At 39.1% G+C, this 19,569-nt stretch overlaps 1 protein-coding gene across 1 annotated transcript in view; it reads left to right on the plus strand.

The window, feature by feature from the left end:
- The first annotated feature begins 1,074 nt into the window (after positions 1-1,074).
- LOC145996948 (uncharacterized) overlaps positions 1,075-19,569 on the plus strand; it is a 185,549-nt gene continuing 167,054 nt past the window's right edge. Inside the window, exon 1 of the mRNA XM_083133534.1 lies at positions 1,075-1,238. Coding sequence (XP_082989660.1) covers positions 1,230-1,238 — 9 coding nt within the window. The 5' untranslated portion in view covers positions 1,075-1,229. The remainder of the gene's footprint in view (positions 1,239-19,569) is intronic.

Here is a 19,569-nt window from a genome sequence, read left to right on the forward strand (position 1 = left end):
AGACTATTTTTTACACGTAGATAACGTAATCTATGTAAACAACATGACAAAAGGTGAAAACTTAGCTAAGGGCGCTGTAGAAGTAAAACAAAATTATACTGCGTATCAGTTGCTAATGTGTGAGCAAAACCTTTCATACTCTTACTTTCAATTTCGAACAATTTCTCACCTAGGAAAAAAGCCTAACGTAAGAAATATTTTAGTGTTTTGTGGGAAAATGACTACTTTTGTCTCACGACTGCCATCTGTTGTCTTTTTTGCATAAGATTTATTTTCTTTCGAGAGGAAAGAAATCTTGTTGTACGTCAATAGGAGTCTTGTCAGTTCATTAGAAACATAGTTGGAAATGTCGCTTTCTCTTCATGAAAGCCTTCAAAATTATTTTTAATGTACTTTAGATTGTCTACGTGGTCTATGTAAACTACAACCAAATGTAATCTACGCGTAGATTACGTGTATACAACGCAAATAGTCGTAAACCTATAGCGTACGGCACATCACTGGCTACAGGTTTCTGAAGCCTGCCTCTCTCTAAAAACAAGCCATTTGTTTATGGAAGGGCAAAATCGAATGTCTTGCAAAATCTGAAAAATTGTCAGTTATTTTCGTAGGTTTTAATGGGTTTATATTAAAACGTCTCATAGTTCCAGGGGGTTGCATGACCCCATGACCCCTTCCTTGGGTACGGGTCTGAGTGAGGATGTTTTCAGGATAACCACTTCTTCACAATTGGTAGGTATGTACGCTTTCTGTTGATCTAGTTTTTATTCACGAGATCCCTTTTCAACGACACGTGCGTTACGTTCAATCGTAATACGAGAACAGGTGATCGCCTTCCTAATGTACCGCTGGGTAACGTTTCTTTACAAGGGCAAGAGCGAAAATTTCCTGCCTCGACTACAAAAGCAAGGAGGGGCGGAAGGTAGGGGGGGGGAGAACGAGAGCAATGCCTTTCGCTTTTTCCTTTTGTCGGAGAGGGGAGGGGGCGCTGTCAGGGGGCGTGGCGAGCAAGGAGTAGGCCTGGGTTCGAGAGAGAGGACCAACTTGAGAACGTAATATTTTGCGACCGAAACTCTTGCAGGCAGGTTGCATCAGGACGGGCTGAAAAGTTGATCGTTCCAGTTGCAGGAAGGCGATACGGTGTTATAAGTGTGGCCAGTGAACTCGTTTTCATTCCGCCCGCGATTGCTATTCAGGAAGACACCGGCTTCTTCTAGTCTCTTGCCGAAATGCTTGTGGTAAGTTAATTAACATTAGTTTATTTTATTGCTTGATGTTTCGATTGGTTACGTGATACAAGGTGTTAGTCATTGTGGGCAGTCACCGGGCCAATCGTGGTCCGCCCTCTCGTCTCAGCGCCCTTCGGAAAACACATATTTGGTGCTTTTTCCCCCCCTAATGCTCACAATCGGTCACAGATTTGGCAGTGGTGCATAAGCCTTTTCTTCCCTGTTCCCTCGTAGACTTTAGTGACAATCTCGAAGCACTCGTACTCTTCTTCATGCAGTGTGAACGAGATATTTTCATTGCATCGATAATGACAATATTATCAACAAATTATGCTGTGAAAGTTGTGAAATAAAACGTATTCTTTCACTGTAGAATTTATTTTCAGTTCTGATTCGTTTTAATAGCAAAGCACTTTTTTTTGGTAAAGTTGTTTGTATAGTTGTACGTACCAAACAGTGGTGTAGTTGTATTTTAAGGAGAAGGATGATACCAGAAAATAGCTTTTTATGTGATGATACAGGTTGCGAATTTGTGCAGTAACAGTACATTCATTCACAATATAGCTACGCGTATATATAAATTCAGGCATAAAAAAAAATCTTCTGCTGAATTTTTACATTGTATTTACTGATAATTTTAAGGTTTTGAAAATATATTTACATTTTATTATTGGGGTTAAATTGATATACGTTTAAACTTTTGTGAAGCTTTAGTGAAGCAGCGTGACACTTGCATTTTGTTATCTGTTAGTAGCAAACAAGGTATTTAATTTCTAATGTCTACTTTTAATATACCGTGTATAAAAAGTGTGTGTCAATTCAGCCATTACTGTAATGATAGGGCATTCCAAAGGTATATTGGGGCGCCTTCTTAAGGCAAATTGCCACCGCCCTCTTGGCAGTCCCAGTCCGGCCCTGATTGTGGGTCAAATTAAACCTTAGAACGAATGCTTCAATTGACTGAAAGTACGCCACCTTGCGTTGAATGTCAAGACTCGGAGACCTACTTAAAGTTCCTGGTTCGAGCTCCGTGGCGGAGCGGATAGCACGACGCGCTACAACGCCTGGAGCCCTGAGTTTGAATCCAGTATGGGCCTCCCCGATGGCGTAGTGGTGACGTCAAAGGGACCCGGCTTCGATACAGATGCGGATCCCACTTTAAACTGCCGGTCCAGTCCCGATTAGCCTATCTGTGCATAAAGTGGACTTGAAAACAAACTCCAATCCAGGGGCGTTCTTTGTGAGTGTCCCTCATTAATTTCATCATATCATTACTCATCCTCATCTTCGCGATTAGCAAGTGACAGAAAAACGACGTGAAATAACCCAAATCAATCAATCAATCGAGTCCGGTCGAGGTATGAGTTTAAGTTCACTATATGCACAGATAAGCTAATCGGGACTGAACCTCTACTCTTAAGTGGGATCCAAACCACTATAAGACACTGCCGCCTCTCGAACCTTGCACCCCGTTTTACAAGGCGGGAAACCCTTGGTCTTCCTTTGTGAATGTCCCATTGCCAGAATCACGTGATAATCATTCATCCTAGCGCGATTAAACAACAGTGACAAAAGTGACACGGTCCCTGGTTCGATCCCCGTTTGAGGTACATTCCTCAGTAGTGCGGATCCTAAGTGGGTCATTCCATGTCAAATCAACCAATAAAAAAATATTTTTGAACCTTTAGGATTCCGATTTCTAAGATTTGTTTTGTTTAATCATTGCATCTTATCAAGAAAACACAAAATACAAAATTTCAGATTTTTTTCGGCTCTTAGTTTTTGAGCTATTGACTTTCAATAACTATCGCAATATTTTGACAACATTTTGAAATTTCTAAACAACTGAAAATCAAAAACTATTTGACCTAGAGAGTTCAAATTAGTGTCATTCTCTTTAATTTGAAATGCAAAATGACTGTGGTATTCGAATTTTTTATAGAGAGAAATAGCGAGAGAGGTTCGACTTTCAGCAGCCCAAGGATAGTAAAATTTTAATAGTTATAGACCAATAATAATAGTAATAACTATTGCTTGATGTTAATTATTATATTTATAAAGGAGTATTATCATTGAGCAATTTACAAATAATGTTTCCTTTTAAATTGTGCACTTATTAATAACATTATTATTATAATTATTCATGTTTATTGTAGGAGTACATTCAAATTTCTATTTTTAACTTTTGAAAAATTTTGTCAGAATATGTCCTATGTTCTTTTTCAGACTACATACAATTAATTATTGCCAATCGCAGCAGACTATATTTTTCCATAACAAATTCTTAAACGTGCTTTCGTTATGATGAAAATTACATTATTGTAATCGAAAATTTTCAAAATCCTTACAAGCAATATAATGAAATGATAATTTTATTTGATTATTCAATTAATGCAAAATGTTTACTAACCTTAAATCGTTTCCTTATATACCACCATGAACCAAGGATTATGTTTTAGCACGGAAATTGAAACTGCGGTTGCTGTAAGTGTATGTTCTAACATGACGATCTTGATTTTTATATTTTCTGAAAAGATATATAGGTCTTATTATCACAATGGCTTCCGCAATGGCGCAGTGATAGCGTCGCCGCCTTGTAATTTTTGGGTCCCGGGTACAATACCCGGTGGATCACATAGTGGTTCGGATTCCACTTTAAAACTGTAGGTCCAGTCTCGATTGCCCTTGCTATGCATAAAGTGAACTTAAAACACCAAATCAATCAATCAATTATTATCACAATGCTGGACAAAGTGCAGAAATAGGTTATATGAAATAATTTCATTTCATTTAATTCCATGTTTCTTTCACTCAACCACATATGTGGTTTTTTTTGGGGGGGATGAAAGTTTCCGCTACTCTTAAAGTTGATTTGTTGTTATTATTGTGTTTGTTTGTTATTGTGTTATAAGAACTACTCAAAATGTTTTGGTATTTTCATAAATGATCATCCATCCATGTAGTTACACACATATACACACACAAGCAAATTGTTCAGTCTTCCAAGAGAACCTTGCATTGTGCATTCTCTCTTGATTTTTATTACCATAACCTGACTTGTCTTCCAAATATGTATGTAAGTTATAGAAACTATCAGTGGCGTAGCGTTATAGTACGCCCGTACGCCCGGCGTTCCCAGATTTAAAATTTCAAAAATGCTAAAATGCTGTGATTATAAAGTAAAACGTGACTATTTTTCGCGATCCGCTTGCAACGCTCCACTCTCAACACTCGTTCTAGCATCTCTTTTCAATGCCTTTCCCGGCCGGACGCCGAGCAGGTTCGGCGTACAGGACTCCTATAATCCTTGCTGCCTTTATGGAGGGAAAGCTTCCATTTCTACAGCACGCGCGTAAATGGGCTCTCTTACGCCGGCGTACGAGAGGTCTACCGTGATTGGTTCATGTGACCCTTCCTGCCTTCTGATGCAGACGACAGCGGTAGAATTCCTACCCGGTTCTTCGCTCTCATGCAACTCGTGCTATGTGATGCTACAATACGCAATATTGACTGACGTAACTTTACCAATCTCAAATATACTGCTTCTTAATGGTCACTGCATTGTACGATTTATCGCACGAACAGCGATGTGCATTAGAAACTAAAATATCAACGCAGTTTTTGTGAAGTAAGTTGGTGAAGTCCTCGTGGTAGAAATTCAGCGTGTTGCTGCTCTACCACTTAACCCGCAAAACTATTAATTTTTTTTATTGTATTTTTTCGTTATTATCTAACTGCTTAATATTGTGTCAATGGAAATGTTTAGCATTCATTTGAAAACTCTTAACATCGAATGGTCTCTGGACAAAATTATTTTAACATGTTTATCAGCATTCTCAAGATGTAATAAACAGTGGTGTGAATTACTAATCGGCACTGTTACGTCAGTAGAGTGTACGATATTTGGATCATCCACTCTGCTTTGCACAGTGCGCCAAGACGTCAGAGGTCCCAGGTTCAAATCCCAGCGTGAGCACGGGTGTTCTTTGTCAGTGTCCCTTCATCAATATCATCACTCATATTCATATTCGCGATTAACCAAAAGTGGTACAGAAGCGAAGTAAAATAAACCAAATCAATGAGTAGTTGGATCAACCACAACAATGACGTCTGCTGTTGTTCAAAGGCGCTTGTGATTCAGGTAGGTTTTCTAATGACTTGCGTCATGCAGAAAGGTATAAAACACCAGAGTTCAAAACATTTGTGGCATAGTGAGGCATCTAATTGTCTAGCTAAAACATGCATGGATGATGTTTTATTGAAAACCCAGCTGACTTCAGGCAAATAAACAATACCTGTGGCGACTAATACCATAAGTAAGTTATTAAGCAAGAAAGGGTCGACCCTTCCTTCGGACTTGGCGTTCCCACCCGAAATCTCCATGCTACGCCACTGGAAACTATAGGCTATGTTTTAATGATTCCACAAGAATGGGATTTTTTCCTGACTGTTCAAAGGAAATGCAAGTTCTTATATTTTCTTTGATAATAGATTTCGTATCTTTACCGCTTTATAGTGATTCAAATGCGCTCAACATACTTCATGATAATGGTCTCATCTGTTGACATATTTTTCAATACTTTACTTCCTCATATTATACTGAAACAACTACAGACTATAGCCCCATCTCAAACCTGAAATTCGGGCCTCCCCGATGGCGCAGTGGTATCCTCGTCGCCTTGTAATCAAGGGTTCCCGGGTTCTATGCCCGGTGGTGGCACGGATCCCACTTTAAACTGTAGGTCCAGTTCCGATTAGCCTTATTATGCATAAAGTGGACTTAAAACACAAAATTAAATCAAACCTGAAATTCACAAATTAAGAAAACATGGGTGCTGGCCTCCGTGACAGAGTGGTTAGCGTATGTCGCAACGATATCAAGGATCCTCTGGCCTGAATAAGGCACTGATGCGTGTTTGACCATTCTTCTAGTTCATCGTATCGTCACTCATCCTCATCATTGCGATTAGCCAACTATAGCAGAAAAACGACGCCAAATAAGAAAATAATCATAAAACCTACTTTGATGCCATTTAAACACACGGCCATCAACATAGGCGGCTGGACAGAATTGCGCTGGTGCCACATATGGGAAAAGCAAAGCGAGAGCGGTACAAAAGTCGCTGGTTCCCGCGCACTGTGTGACAACGTCAACCGGGCTGCGTCAGGCAGACTTCACTCCGGGGCACTTTTTGTATCACATGAATTACAAAGACCAACTCTACAACGAGATCTCTCATTCTCTTCAATCTTCGAACACACGAGGTTGTGCTCCGACGTGGCAACAGCGCGAACTTCTGCCACCCGCCTAATTTCATGGCCGTGCCTTTAGAACCAATTGCACTGTTGTTTTTGAGAAAAGCCATCCGTGGCATTACAATTTGCTTTCCTCCATTAGAATTCCAAAGCAAGATATTGGCGAGCCATTGCGAAACAGCAGTCGGAATGCAATAAAGCTTTATCTCCATTGGCGTGACATCACACCATAATTACACGGGCTCGCTGAATTAATACGAAGCTCGATTGTTTGGTATCTGATCGCCAGTAGCCTGTGGTAATTGGAGATAGCTTGTTCACCTGCCGAGAGGAAGGTCGCTCCAAACGTTCTCCGTGTGCCGAAGGGCATCGTGGGTACTTGTTCTAGGGCCACTGCCGAGTCGACAAAGGAACCTGTTGATCGTCGTCGGGTCAGAGGTCGCTGACGAGCGAGTGGGCCCATTCTTCATAATTAGCAGAAACCGTGGAAGTGTGTTTCATATCTTCATTCACGTTGGGCTCTGAAGACAGTTGTGGGTCACGTCACGGCTTAGGGCATTCTTACTTATTTTGTATCGCTGCTCTACAGTTACCCTTCCCTGGCCCAGATTTACAAAATTAAAAAAATAGAAAAAAAAAGTGAAAATATAGAAATTGAAATATGCAGCGTGTCCAGATATTATTCATCCAATAAATGTTGTCCATAAAAATAAAAATAAAACTTTCTGTGCGGGCGGAGCGGAGGTAGTTAGTATTATCACGAAGAACATCTCAGAAAATTTCTCTCAAGTACTTGGCAACACTCGTGCATTGCGGTAAAACATTAAAACAATGTAAGTGGCGGCGGGGCAGAAAAATGCAGTGTGTGTGTGTTGTGGTTTTGGGAAACAAAATCCCCTGATACCCCTAGATTTCTTTATATTGGATTACGTGAAGGACATCGTCTATAGCAAAAAAGTTAGGGACTTGGTGGAATTCAAGTCCAGAATAGAGGATGCTGTGGTATTAATCACCGTGGATTTGATCCGCAACACGTGGAGTGGATTCATCAATAGACTTGATATTGTGACAGCCACTCAGGATGCCCATGTAGAGGTATATTAATAATGAGAACTATGTTCACTAAAATTCTTTTGGTCAATGAATGCAATTCCATGTCTGTCGTTTACAATAAAGATATTTTGATCTGTTATGGGATGAATAATTTATGGACATCCTGTATTTATTTAAGTGTTGTGAACGTTAATCCTTTATAGGGCAACAACAATAACTGCAGTCGCTCCCTTACCTCCACACAATTCCATTCCCTCTCACGTATTCATTGGTAGAGCCGTGTCACGTCACTACTTGCACAGATACTTGTTTTCGGTCGCTTGCTCCAGAGATTCGCTTCCTCCAGATATAACTGACACAGAATATGAACACATTGAAACACACTATATTAATAACCCAATTAGCCTATCTGTGCAAAAAGCGAACTTAAAACAAATGCAGTATGTTGGGACTTCCTGAGGCGCATTCCTGCAGCAAGCACTGTTCCATTTTAATTCTTATCTTGTTCTTTCAGTACAACGAAGCCCTTTAACAACACTGGTAAGTTCACTTAGAACTGTCCTGGGTTTTGTAATTGTCAAAGGCCACCGAAAGAGAAGGCATGAAGACTGGGCTTGTCAAACAGGTGGTCGAACATTGCACGTGCGTTTTGTAGATGCTATCATTAAATGGGATTTTGTTTTTTTGGTGGGGGCACGGATTGTCATGGGGGCGTAATGGAATGTTCGATTTCAAAACAAACAAACAATTAATGATGAGGTAACCTGAAGCCTCCTTCGTGCATTGGTCGAAAGGAAACGAGGTGGTTGGGTTCTCCGCAGGGTGGCGCTGTGAAATATTCGCAACGCATTATCTCTGACGCGTAAAGCATTGTTCATAAGGTTGTTTAATAACTTCGTGCTGTCTTAAGATATATAGAGATTTCCAGGCTTCTTCAGAAAGGCTCGTACTTTGGAAGAGGGTCGTCGCATGGTAACCATCTCCTTATTGAGTAAAACACACTACTTCTTCTTCTTTAAGGACCTCCGCAGGAGGGACAGTGGGGCCACTTGCTACGCGAGATATCTGAGAAAAGTTAATGAAATTCGAAGTAGCGATGTTCTATTAAAAGTAGTATTGTTCTTTGTGATTTACAGGCTGTACGTTACAACAATTAACTTCCATGTCCAAAAAAATATCGAGATAACGTTCGTAAATAATAAATATTATTATTAGAACAATACACAGATAATTGCACAATATTATAAGTATAACAATAAACAATTATTTGTATCAGAGATATAATAGATCTCATTCAAAACTGTAACTTGAAGTGTAAATATCCTGCTCTCACTATGTTGTTCTATGGCTTATGTATTTTTACGTGTAACTTTGTACATTTTTACTTGACTTAGTGCTGTATTAGGTTTTATACTGTGCTCAACACATAAAATAAATGATTATTATTATTTTATAATTATGTATATAATTAATATATTTGATTTGATTTTATAATTATTTTATAATTATGTTTTAATTTTTTTTAAATTTTGAATAACCAATTTTGACATAGTGATATACCTTGTTGTTTAATCTTTATCATCACTTAAATAAATATGATTATTATTATTATTAGAACAATACACAGTTAATTGCACAATATTATATAACAATAAACAATTATTAGTATCAGAGATATAATAGATCTCGTTGAAAACTGTAACTTGAAGTGTAAATATGCTAACTTGTTATGTTATGTTATTCTACAGCTAATGTATTTTATTCGTGTAACTTTGTACTTTTGTATTTGACTTAGTGCTGTATAAGGTTTCATACTGTGCTCAACACTTAAAATAAACTACTATTATTATTATAGTACCCTTCAGCACGTAAAAACATGGACCAGAGGTGCTATGAAGGAGAGGAGATTAAATGGTCTGAGATCGATATACTACATTGCATCATGCATATGTACAAAAAGAAAAAAAACAACAGTTAATCAACAAAGTGATAGATGTGTATGGAAAGGAAGAAAGGCGATTCGAATTCTACTTAAAATAGCCGACCTCCGTGGTGAAGTGGTTACAGCGCGGTACGACACCAGAGGTCTCGGGTTCGAATCCCGGCATGGGCATGTGTGTTCCTTGTCAGTGTCCCTTCATCAAGATCATCATATCATCACTCATCTTCGCAATTAGCCAAACCTAAGTGAAATAAACCAAACCAGTCCAATCTCACAGGGGAAGTACTCAAGGTTCTAGGGTTCGATTACCAGCGAGGACACGCCAGTAGCGCCGTATCCTTCTTTGCAAAAGCAGCCCCTCAATCATTGAAGGTCTTCCAGAGCTGACCAACTTGACCTTGCGAGTTGCAAGCACCAGAGAAAGTGATATCACAGTGCAACTCCTGCATGCGATTTTTTTTCAAGCGCTGGGAAAGGACAAGAGCGTGCTGCGTTCTCAACTCTGGTCTTCGGTTGGCCTTGCAATAAACTGCAGGTTGGTCAGCTCCAGATCCCAGAAAGGGTCGTAAAACTCAGCTCTTGTTGTGCTGAATGGACCTCAAACGCAACAGCGAGTGGATTATTTAGATTAGACGGAGAGGCTTATTTTTCTCGTAAATGTCGTACGTGGTACAAAAGGGGGCTACGTTGTTGTTTTTAGCACAAGTCCTCTAATTGTCATATTTTCCTTCACTGGACGTCCTTATCATTTTAAGGAAAGCCACCCAAAGTCGACCCTAGGTGGATGCGGGGCTTGGGGCATACAATATACGCGGGGTCTAAAACCAAAATCTTTCAGATGTCTGTAATACTGGAGATTTTTTGTTCTTAGACGAATTCTTAACACGTAAAGTGAAGAATTTTATGGCATATTTCATGGCATTTCTCAGGGATAGAATCGGTCATATTCCCATAGCATTTTTCGTGTCATAACCAATCAGAATGTGCAGATGTAATGGCGGCCGAGAGATGTAAACCGTATCACTTCACATTTTCATAAGACGAAAACTATTCAACCGAGAGGAATAACGTTTTCTATAAAAAAGTATTAGGTAGAAATCAATGACGCTACTCAAATACATACTCTACAACGTGTACAGTAATAAGTTAGTTGTTTCCAGGGGCGCAATCACAAATTTTTGTCTGGGGGGCAAATACCAGGATAAACGTACCAATAATAATAATAATAATTATTTTATTATAATTATGATTATAACAATATTACTATTAGTAGTAGTAATACCCGTAGTAGTATCAAAGACGCTATTATCCTCGTAAATTACGCAAAAAAGGTGGTAGAACTCGGTGCTAAAGCATTTGAGTTGGTACAAACGATTTGAAATATTTTTCTTCAAAACTTACAATTTCACATTAATAATAGAAAACAAGCACACAAACTGTTTTTGTCTTTTAAAACAGAAAATCCTAATAAATGCATGCCGAATATAATTCTTTTTTTTTTACACATAACATGTATAACTTCCATGTGCAACATATATTTTACACACATGCCACATGGAGCGACATAAAATATGAAAATACATTTTGCAACACTAAATCGTATATGTGTTAGGGGCGCTGACTGTCAAAATTATTGGGGGAGGGGCTTTGATCACTGAAATAAATTAATAAATGACTCACTCTCTCCCTTTTTTAAGTTTTGGCCTTAGTGATCGGAATCTCATAAAAGCCCATGAATTCCTCAAAAATATCAAAATTTTTATTCACAGTTCTAATGCAGAATATTAATTGTTCACGGATGGATATGTCACAAGTTTAGTCAACCATAATAGCAAAATATTCCCGACTTTTAATATCTGCTACCACGGAGCACAAAACAGATCTCCCCAATATATCAATGATCTCGTTCTGAATGTCATGTGAGAGCCATTTGTAGCCCGAACGTCCCATTCACTACCCTAGTTCATGCATATCGTCTTTTGAAACTCTTTTCAGTAAAAATTTTAACAATACTCATAATTACATACTTGGTATATAGTAATAAGTCATCGGTTTTGCTGTCTCTGGTCATAGCCCCCCCCCCCCAAAGATGATGGTTTAGCGGTCTCAGCCCCCAAATTGATGGTCTAGAACATTTCAGATGTGTATTTAAAGTTAAGTTCATGTGGCCCAATTCAGAGTAAACTTTACAAGAGAAGCAAAATAATACATTATATCCTCTAAAGCAAAATTATTTGGGGGCTCTGCCCCCACATCGTTAACATTGGGGGGGGGGCTCGAGCCCCCCAAGCCCCATGGAGTCGGCACCTATGATATGTGTTCAAAGTTTCTTTAATAGGCTACATTTATATATACAACATATATATTATTTAAATACATTACACAATCAATTCATCCACCTCATAATAAACCAACAGCAAACATTATATAAATTGTCTCTTAGATGTGCACGCTCTTTTTCTCCAAACAATTGTTCGTGCATTTAAGACAACATGAATTAAAAAAAGTTTTACTTCTCTCTCTGGGCGAGCACGAACATTTTTAGATCCAATTTTTTGCAAACTGAAAACAATATTGATTTAATAGGCCGCAAATAATTTCACGGGGCGCCATGGCATTCTCTCTTTTACAACTTTTTTTAATTTAGATCGTTCGGCGCCCAGGGCCGACTCCCACCGCGCCCTAGATACGGCTCTGAACTTGATAAGAATAAGAAAAGCAGGAATTGCGAGCGAAGCGAGCAAGCAATTTTTACAAATTGTGTTTTTATTTGCACAAAATTTGAAATATGGGGGGGGGGGGCAATTGCACCTCTGTGCTCCTTGCAGGTGCCCTTGGCCGTCTAGTTTGCCCCCTTGCCCCCCTAGAATTGATTTCCATCCAAGGTTGGTGGGCAATGCCCACCCCTGTGGTTCCCCCTGGTTGTTTCAATTGTAAACACCGCTCACTGGCTCATCTCGTATGCTTTTGTGGTGTGTATATATGATCTAATGTTCTCTGCACGCTTCGCACCGTAATCAAAATCATAGCATTTCTGCAACTGAATACCTCACGGAGGCAAGACACAGCAGGCTGTTTTCCATTTAAGTTTTCATGGAATACTGTTGATATTTTACATGTATTAAAGAGTTCCCAAGAAACTTGTAGGTTGGTTAGATGGACATTAACTTTGAACTTGGCAATAGACATTTGTTCAAGTTTTCTCTGTTACTAATTCGATAGCTCTTTTTGTGTAAGAATATACTAAACGTTTCTAAATTACGTGTAAATGCTACCATAAGATTTAATGACCTAGCTTAGGACCGATGCTCAAAGGTGCTTAGAACTGCGAGGCAATAGTTAGCTTACTGACTGGCAGTGGCGAAGCGTAGAGTTGCTAGCAGGGTAGGCACAAAAGTCCGATAATATCCATTAATTGCTTATATCTGTAAAAAGAAAGGGAGGGGGCCTATGTCATGGAGAGTGGTTCAATGTCTCTCCAGACGCTTCTTTACTTGCCAGTGGCGTGACGTTTTCAAAAGTGTTGTTACCGACCATCAGTACGATAATTATGTCTTAGGCGTTCTCCTCCCGCCCAGCAGATGCCATCGATCTAGATTTTTGTTAATTTCGTTTTTTTTGTATTTTTTCAATCCCTGATTTATGCACGCACCTCCAGAAAGAACTACCAATCATGAGACATCGCGGAAATCCAACGAATAGTGCTCGAGCCCTGTTGACAATTCTTCATCACTTTTTTCTAAATTTATTTGTTTATTTTGCAATGAGGCGAAAAGGGCTAGAAGAACCCCATAATTTTCGGGTCAGTATGACGTTTGTTTTTACCGTGAGCAGATGACAGAATTCCACACTTTCAGCGACTGTCAGTTTGGTACGTTCTACTGTTGCCAACTTAGTTATTTTTTAGCAAGACTTCCTCGCACCAAGGAAAACACCATTGTTATCTGTTGTCTAACTAAAGGAATGGTTGTAATTAATTTCAGTCTTGGCTTTCTAGATAAATGAATTTCTGACACCTGTATGTGCAAGTAAACATAATTTAAATTTTGGATATTTTCGTGTCAGTTGTTCTGCTCTATGTTAATCGTGACGATGAGAATATATGGAGAATGAAATCAAGAGGATCAGGAAACATTGACATGACCACAATTAGGTCACCTGGCTTCGTAAGGTGTTAGGATGACCACTACGGGGCTTTCAAGAAAAAAACATACGTAAAGGTGACCTATCTCATTCAGTGTGAATACTTCGCATCCTAGTTTGTTCTATCCACCTTTACGTGATAATAGAACATAGGATCCTTGTTTGGGACCCTTCTACGATGGCAACACGAAAGGTTACTAAGTAACATATAAACAGGTTATAATAAATGTAGTTGCTTGAGACAATAGAATCCAAATTTTTAGGCGCAATTGAGCTCTTTTCTGCCAATCCAAAGTGACAACACTGGCCTGTTCCGCCAGACCTGAAACAGACCCCGCCATAACCCCACAACACTCTTTGTCCTGAACACAAAAAAAGACTTCCCTTGCATTGTACTCTCATTGACCGCCCTCTTCTCTTATCCCTCCAGGGTAAACGAAACTGCCTACCTCTTCGCTTGTATCGGCTGCATAAAAAAAATGTCTGCTTGTAATATCTATTCGACGACAATGTTAACGCATTAAATAACGTTTCAACAACTTTTATTTTTTGCCACTGCTACTTGCAAAGGAAAATAGAGTTGAAAACATTTTAGAAGTTATTCTTTTAAGAAGGAAACATGAAAGACCAAAAGTGGGTCCTACCTTAACGATGATTACATCTTCACTCAATTAAGAACTCGATTGTTCTTGCATTTTAGTCTACACTTCCTTGCACTTGTAGCGTCCTGAGCAGGAGGCAAGTTTTCACAGAGAAGGAACAAACAAGCGAGGGAATCCCCGTTCACGATAAAAATAAATTATTCTATTTCCAGTGAAAGTAAAACTACTTTGTAAATATAAGGCGTAACTAGCATTTTAATTTACATAATTTGGTATGAAGACTTACTTTAGAAATATAAGTTCTTTAGACTTTCTGTCTACGCTACGGTGTTGGGTGAATCGACAAGACCATCAGCACTCTGACCAGAAAACGAAGTCAAAACTACAGTACTCCGTAATTTTCAATTTCACTTACTCTTGTCGATGAAAGGAAGGAAAAACCTAAGTTTCGTACAAAATATGGAGAATGTACAATGAAATAGAAATCTCTCTGCACGAACACAGGCTAATGTTTATAAAAAATGCTGGTACACCACAAATTTCCAACCCTGGCGGAAATGCAGTGTTGCTGACATTCTGTTCGTCCTAGTGGGTAACACCGCGAGGCCGGCCTCAGGAGTACGTTATAAGCATACGTACAGTACTCGTAAGATTAGGCTTCCCGCATATACGACCGTACGACAGAATGTGAAGAGAAGAGGCCCCAGAAAATGTGCCTCACTCCGTGGAAAGTTCGTATACTAGACAGGGTTAGAATTTTTTTGTAATTACCATAAATGAAAATTCCAAACTTTTCCATTGCATTACATATGTTTTGACGAAATAAGTAAATACAACTTAAAAAGAGTAATGGCGTGGGTAGGCCCGGCCTCCTGGCCTCATAGGACGCTTCGCCACTGCTGACTGGTAAGTTTTACATGATTATCCCCTTCCCCAAAAAACCCTATTGAAATGAAATCAAAGGTACGCCACTGAATGCGCATCCCCGCCCCCTCATCATAGCAAAATGCTTAATTCGCACAGTGCTCCCGTGTCCTGTCACCTAAAGGTAAAAAAATAAACCTTATTCACAGACAATATTCTGATAACCCTGATATTTTACCTGCGGGGGCGCACAACATTGTGGGGGCTTGCATCCGGGAAATAGAATGACGTCACACCCCGCCTAGACATTCAGCGTTCGTTTCTTGGAAATCGCGAGAGGCAACCATGACCAAGGCTGCAGCGAGGCAATCAAATAAAAAAAACAGGAGGTGGAGTGAGTGTTGCATCGATGTTTTTCCAATTGAAAATGGTGCAAGGCGAAGGATTTACGTGCAAAGACCGCCGTCCGAAGGCCGAACCTGTGACGAATGTGATTGCCCAGCTCGAAGCGAGAGCCTGTGAATTACGGCGGGAATAACCTGACCTATCCATCATGTAAGGTGCAGTTTCAATTTGACAATAGCAATTGAAAGCGCTGGTGATAGGGTGGATTTATATCGTCCTCTGCTGACAGGGCAATATGGTTCAGTGATATGGACGTCCAGTGCTGGAACTTCTATTCCTGGTGACAGCTTTTTTTTTTAATCACCTTAGCAACTTGGTGTCATTTATTTGTTCTTTCGTTTCTACACCCATCTTAGTTATCACTTTCAGTTCTTTATTAACTGTAATCCGTTAGAAACTGTGCAAATTAGCTTTTGCTCTGAGGAGATTGGCCACTCAGTGGCGTATCTGTGATTTTGGGGGGGGATGGAAATTTGTGTGTGTATATATACAGGTTGTCTCAAAAGTAATAGCGCAAACTGACACAGGTGAAAGTACACGATAATAGAAGCAAAAAAGTCTCAGTAAACATGGGTCTGCAAACGAGCCGATTTCGTGATAATTTCGAATGTGTGGTACAAGCCGCCACTGACTTCATTGTTCCTAAACGTCATCCTAGTTGGTAAAATGCTAACAATGTGTGCGAATGTGTGGGTACAAGCCGTCATTGATTGCATTTTGTAAACACAGAGTGCTTTACTCCTTGCGCATTCCAAGGTTTGCTCTTTGTTTACAAAACAGAACATTTCCGAGAGGTGGCGTTGTAATCAAACAGGATGGACACAATCAGTACAGAGAATTGTACATGTTTGTGACCAATTCCGAAATGAACCGGGGGTGTTCGAAAGCATTTTACCAACTAGAACGACGTGTACAAACAATGAAGCCAGTGGCGGCTTGTAACCACACATTCGCGAATATCTCGAAAACGGCTCGTTTGCAGACCCATGTTTACTGAGACTTTTTTGATTCTATTATCGTGTACTTTCACCTGTGTCAGTTTGCGCTATTACTTTTGAGACACCCTGTATATTTGTTTCCAGTCAGTAAACTAATCTATTGCCTTGCGGTTACAAGTACCTTACATTAGTTCTAACATAGGTCATTGCCGGCCCCCGTGGCGGAGTGGTTAGAACATCGCGCTGCGACGCCAGGGGTCCCGGGTTCGAATCCTGGCTTGGGCATGGACGTTTGTGATGTATATTCATCAATTTCATCATATCATCACTCATCCCCATTTTCGTAAATTAGCCAAAAGTGGCACAAGAAGTGAAGTGAAATAAATCAAATCAAATCTAAATAGGTCATTAAATCTTGATAAAATTTACACGTACAGTAAAACCTCGTTAATCCGGACTAATTGGGAGGAGATGTTGATCGGATTGACAGTAGAGAGTGCATTAAAACTCCGTTTATAGCAACAAACACGGTTATTATGATGTATTTAAAGGGCATATGCCTGAATACACTATACAGTACTGTACAGTGTCTCTCAAAAGTTTTAGGACAACGACATTTTAAACTAGGCAACCCAATTTACACAAGGCGTTAGTGGGTTGCGTGTAGAGTTAGGCTCAATTTCAGGGTTGCCACATGCACAATAAATATTTATAAAATACGCGAAAGAAATAAAAACAAGTATTAGTGTATAAATGTATTAAAAAATACCACTATTATATCGCAAGTGACAAAATTCTTTCTCAAAGAAAAAGAATAGGTTTTCTAGTATTTCATCGCTGATGAGTCTACAGAAAGGAAAAGAGGTGAGAGAAAACGAGAGGTGACAAAGGACAGGAGAAAGAGAAAGCGAAAGGAGAAGAGGAATAGTAGAGGAGAGAAGAAAGATAGGATAGACGAGGAGAGGAGAATGGAAAAAGATTCTATGAGAGATGAGGAAAATGGAGCAAAGAAGAGAAGGAAAACGAGATGAGAGAACAGGAGACGAGAAGAGGGGAGTGGAGAGTAGAGTAAAGGAGAGAAAAAGAGAAGAACAAAAAGAAGAGGAGAAGAGTGCAGTGGAGTCGGAAATCTAAGACAGGAAAGGAGATACGAGGAATGGAGATGAGTGGGATAGAGATAAGATGCGAGTAAAGTAGGGAAGGCGATATGAGATAAAAGTAGAGCAGAAGGAGGAGGGAGAAGAAGGAGAAGGGGAAGAGAAGAACAGAAAGGACTGAAGAGAAGAGGTAGTTGCAGAAAATATCGTCTCAGCGTCAAGAATTGATGCATTAGTCAAATTATCGACATGGAACATTCAATAACATTTTGAAATCTATTGGAGAATGTATTAGATCGGTGCGAAATGCCTTCTGGCTTAGTTCAGAGCAAGATAAAATCTTCCACGTAAGATCTTTGATTTTATCTGCGATTATACCACTAAAAAAGTGAATGTAATTTTAATATTTATATGAATTATCCAATTTTTGTCCACTTCTCGATTCGTTGAAATGGAGATTTTGTAATTTAATATTTCCCCTCTCCCCATCGTTAATTCCAAACTGAATCATTCCGTTTCACACGGCGTGGACAATGAACACAATGGGATAGGTCTAAAACTTACGAAAATTTTCTGTCACCGGAAGGGTTTGAACCTACGACCATCAGATTGACAGTCCTGAACGGTAAACACTACCCTACAAGCTTTAGCTCCTAAAAAGTAAGTAGAAGGAGCTGACCAATGTGAAATGTAGATGCAACTCTCCTCCGACATGTAATGTGCAAAAAATACTTGTTTGTAACAAAGAAAACGAAGGTAGTACGACTTGGCGAAAACATTTAATGGAGAATTGCACATGATGAAAACTTTTCAATCGATATTTGCGGAGGTTTCCTTGCATTGAACTCGAGTGGGAAAAGGGGTAAGATTAATATGTCCTGAATTGCCACAAATATAAATAGTTATTTCATTAATATTTGTCAATGTCTTTGAAGCAGTACATAATTATCGTTAGAGTATCACAATTCACGATCTTATACATGAAAATATCCCTTTAAACATGTGTCAATTCATTTATTTGTTTATTTTTTTATAAATTCCATATGCAGAACAATGTAGCCACTATACACTGCTATTACAAATAATGTCACCATGCTCTTGTTTAATAGAATGGGATTTAAAAAATAGAAAAAAAGAACACAATCAATGCTTTCAAGAACTCTAACTAATACACTACGCCCTTTGTTTCCCTTGGAGCAATAGTTTTTAATTATTCTGTCGCATCAATATTGTAAACGTTATCCTGCAAAAATAAGGTCAATACTCTGATATAGCTCTGTACTTCTAGAATTACTCTATACACATGCATTTGAAATTTTACTCTGAATTTATTTCTTCGTTGTTAGTATATCTAAGCTTGTGAATATATTTTATTTGTAATTTTATATAGGTTACATGAACATCTACGAAATAGTTCCTTATAATAACCTCCGGTTCACCAAGTTGCCAATATAAACAAATGGCACACATATTGTCTTCGAGCTTACATTGTTAAAAAAAGAGCGGATACATGTATTACTATCCCAATACTTATTCAATAAGGTTTCTTGATTGTCAGAAATTTTCACTTAAATTATTGCTTGTTGAGCTAGTGCCCACCTAGCCGCCTCTGATGAAATCTATCATTCTTCAGGTTCTCTTTAAAATTCGACTCCGGTCACTTGTAACTTGCTGGGTGCAGACACTGCATCGTCGCACAGTGTTTTGCGATAAGAAGCGGCCTTCAATAGCGTGAGTGAGTCACTTTGAATGCGAGCAAGCTACGCTACCAAGCTTGTTTGCCTTTGAAAACCAAGTCATTTTTTTCACCGTTTCCGAACGCGATTGCTATTGTAGAAGTATATATTCTCTCAAAAGAGCAAGAAAGGAAAATTAGACCAATGTTCTCCCGTCGTTTAAAACCAAATATTATCTATTAAACAAAAAGTTCACGATTGTCAATAAACCTATCTGAGCATAAGGTGGATGTAAATAATAAATTTAATAGAAATATTCTCCAAAATTTCTCTCCCACTGTCTACGTAAGGCCAGTAACCGGGG

The sequence above is a fragment of the Lepisma saccharinum genome, chromosome 13 (genome assembly GCF_977018435.1).
Source record: "Lepisma saccharinum chromosome 13, izLepSacc3.1, whole genome shotgun sequence".
NCBI classification, from domain to species: domain Eukaryota; kingdom Metazoa; phylum Arthropoda; class Insecta; order Zygentoma; family Lepismatidae; genus Lepisma; species Lepisma saccharinum.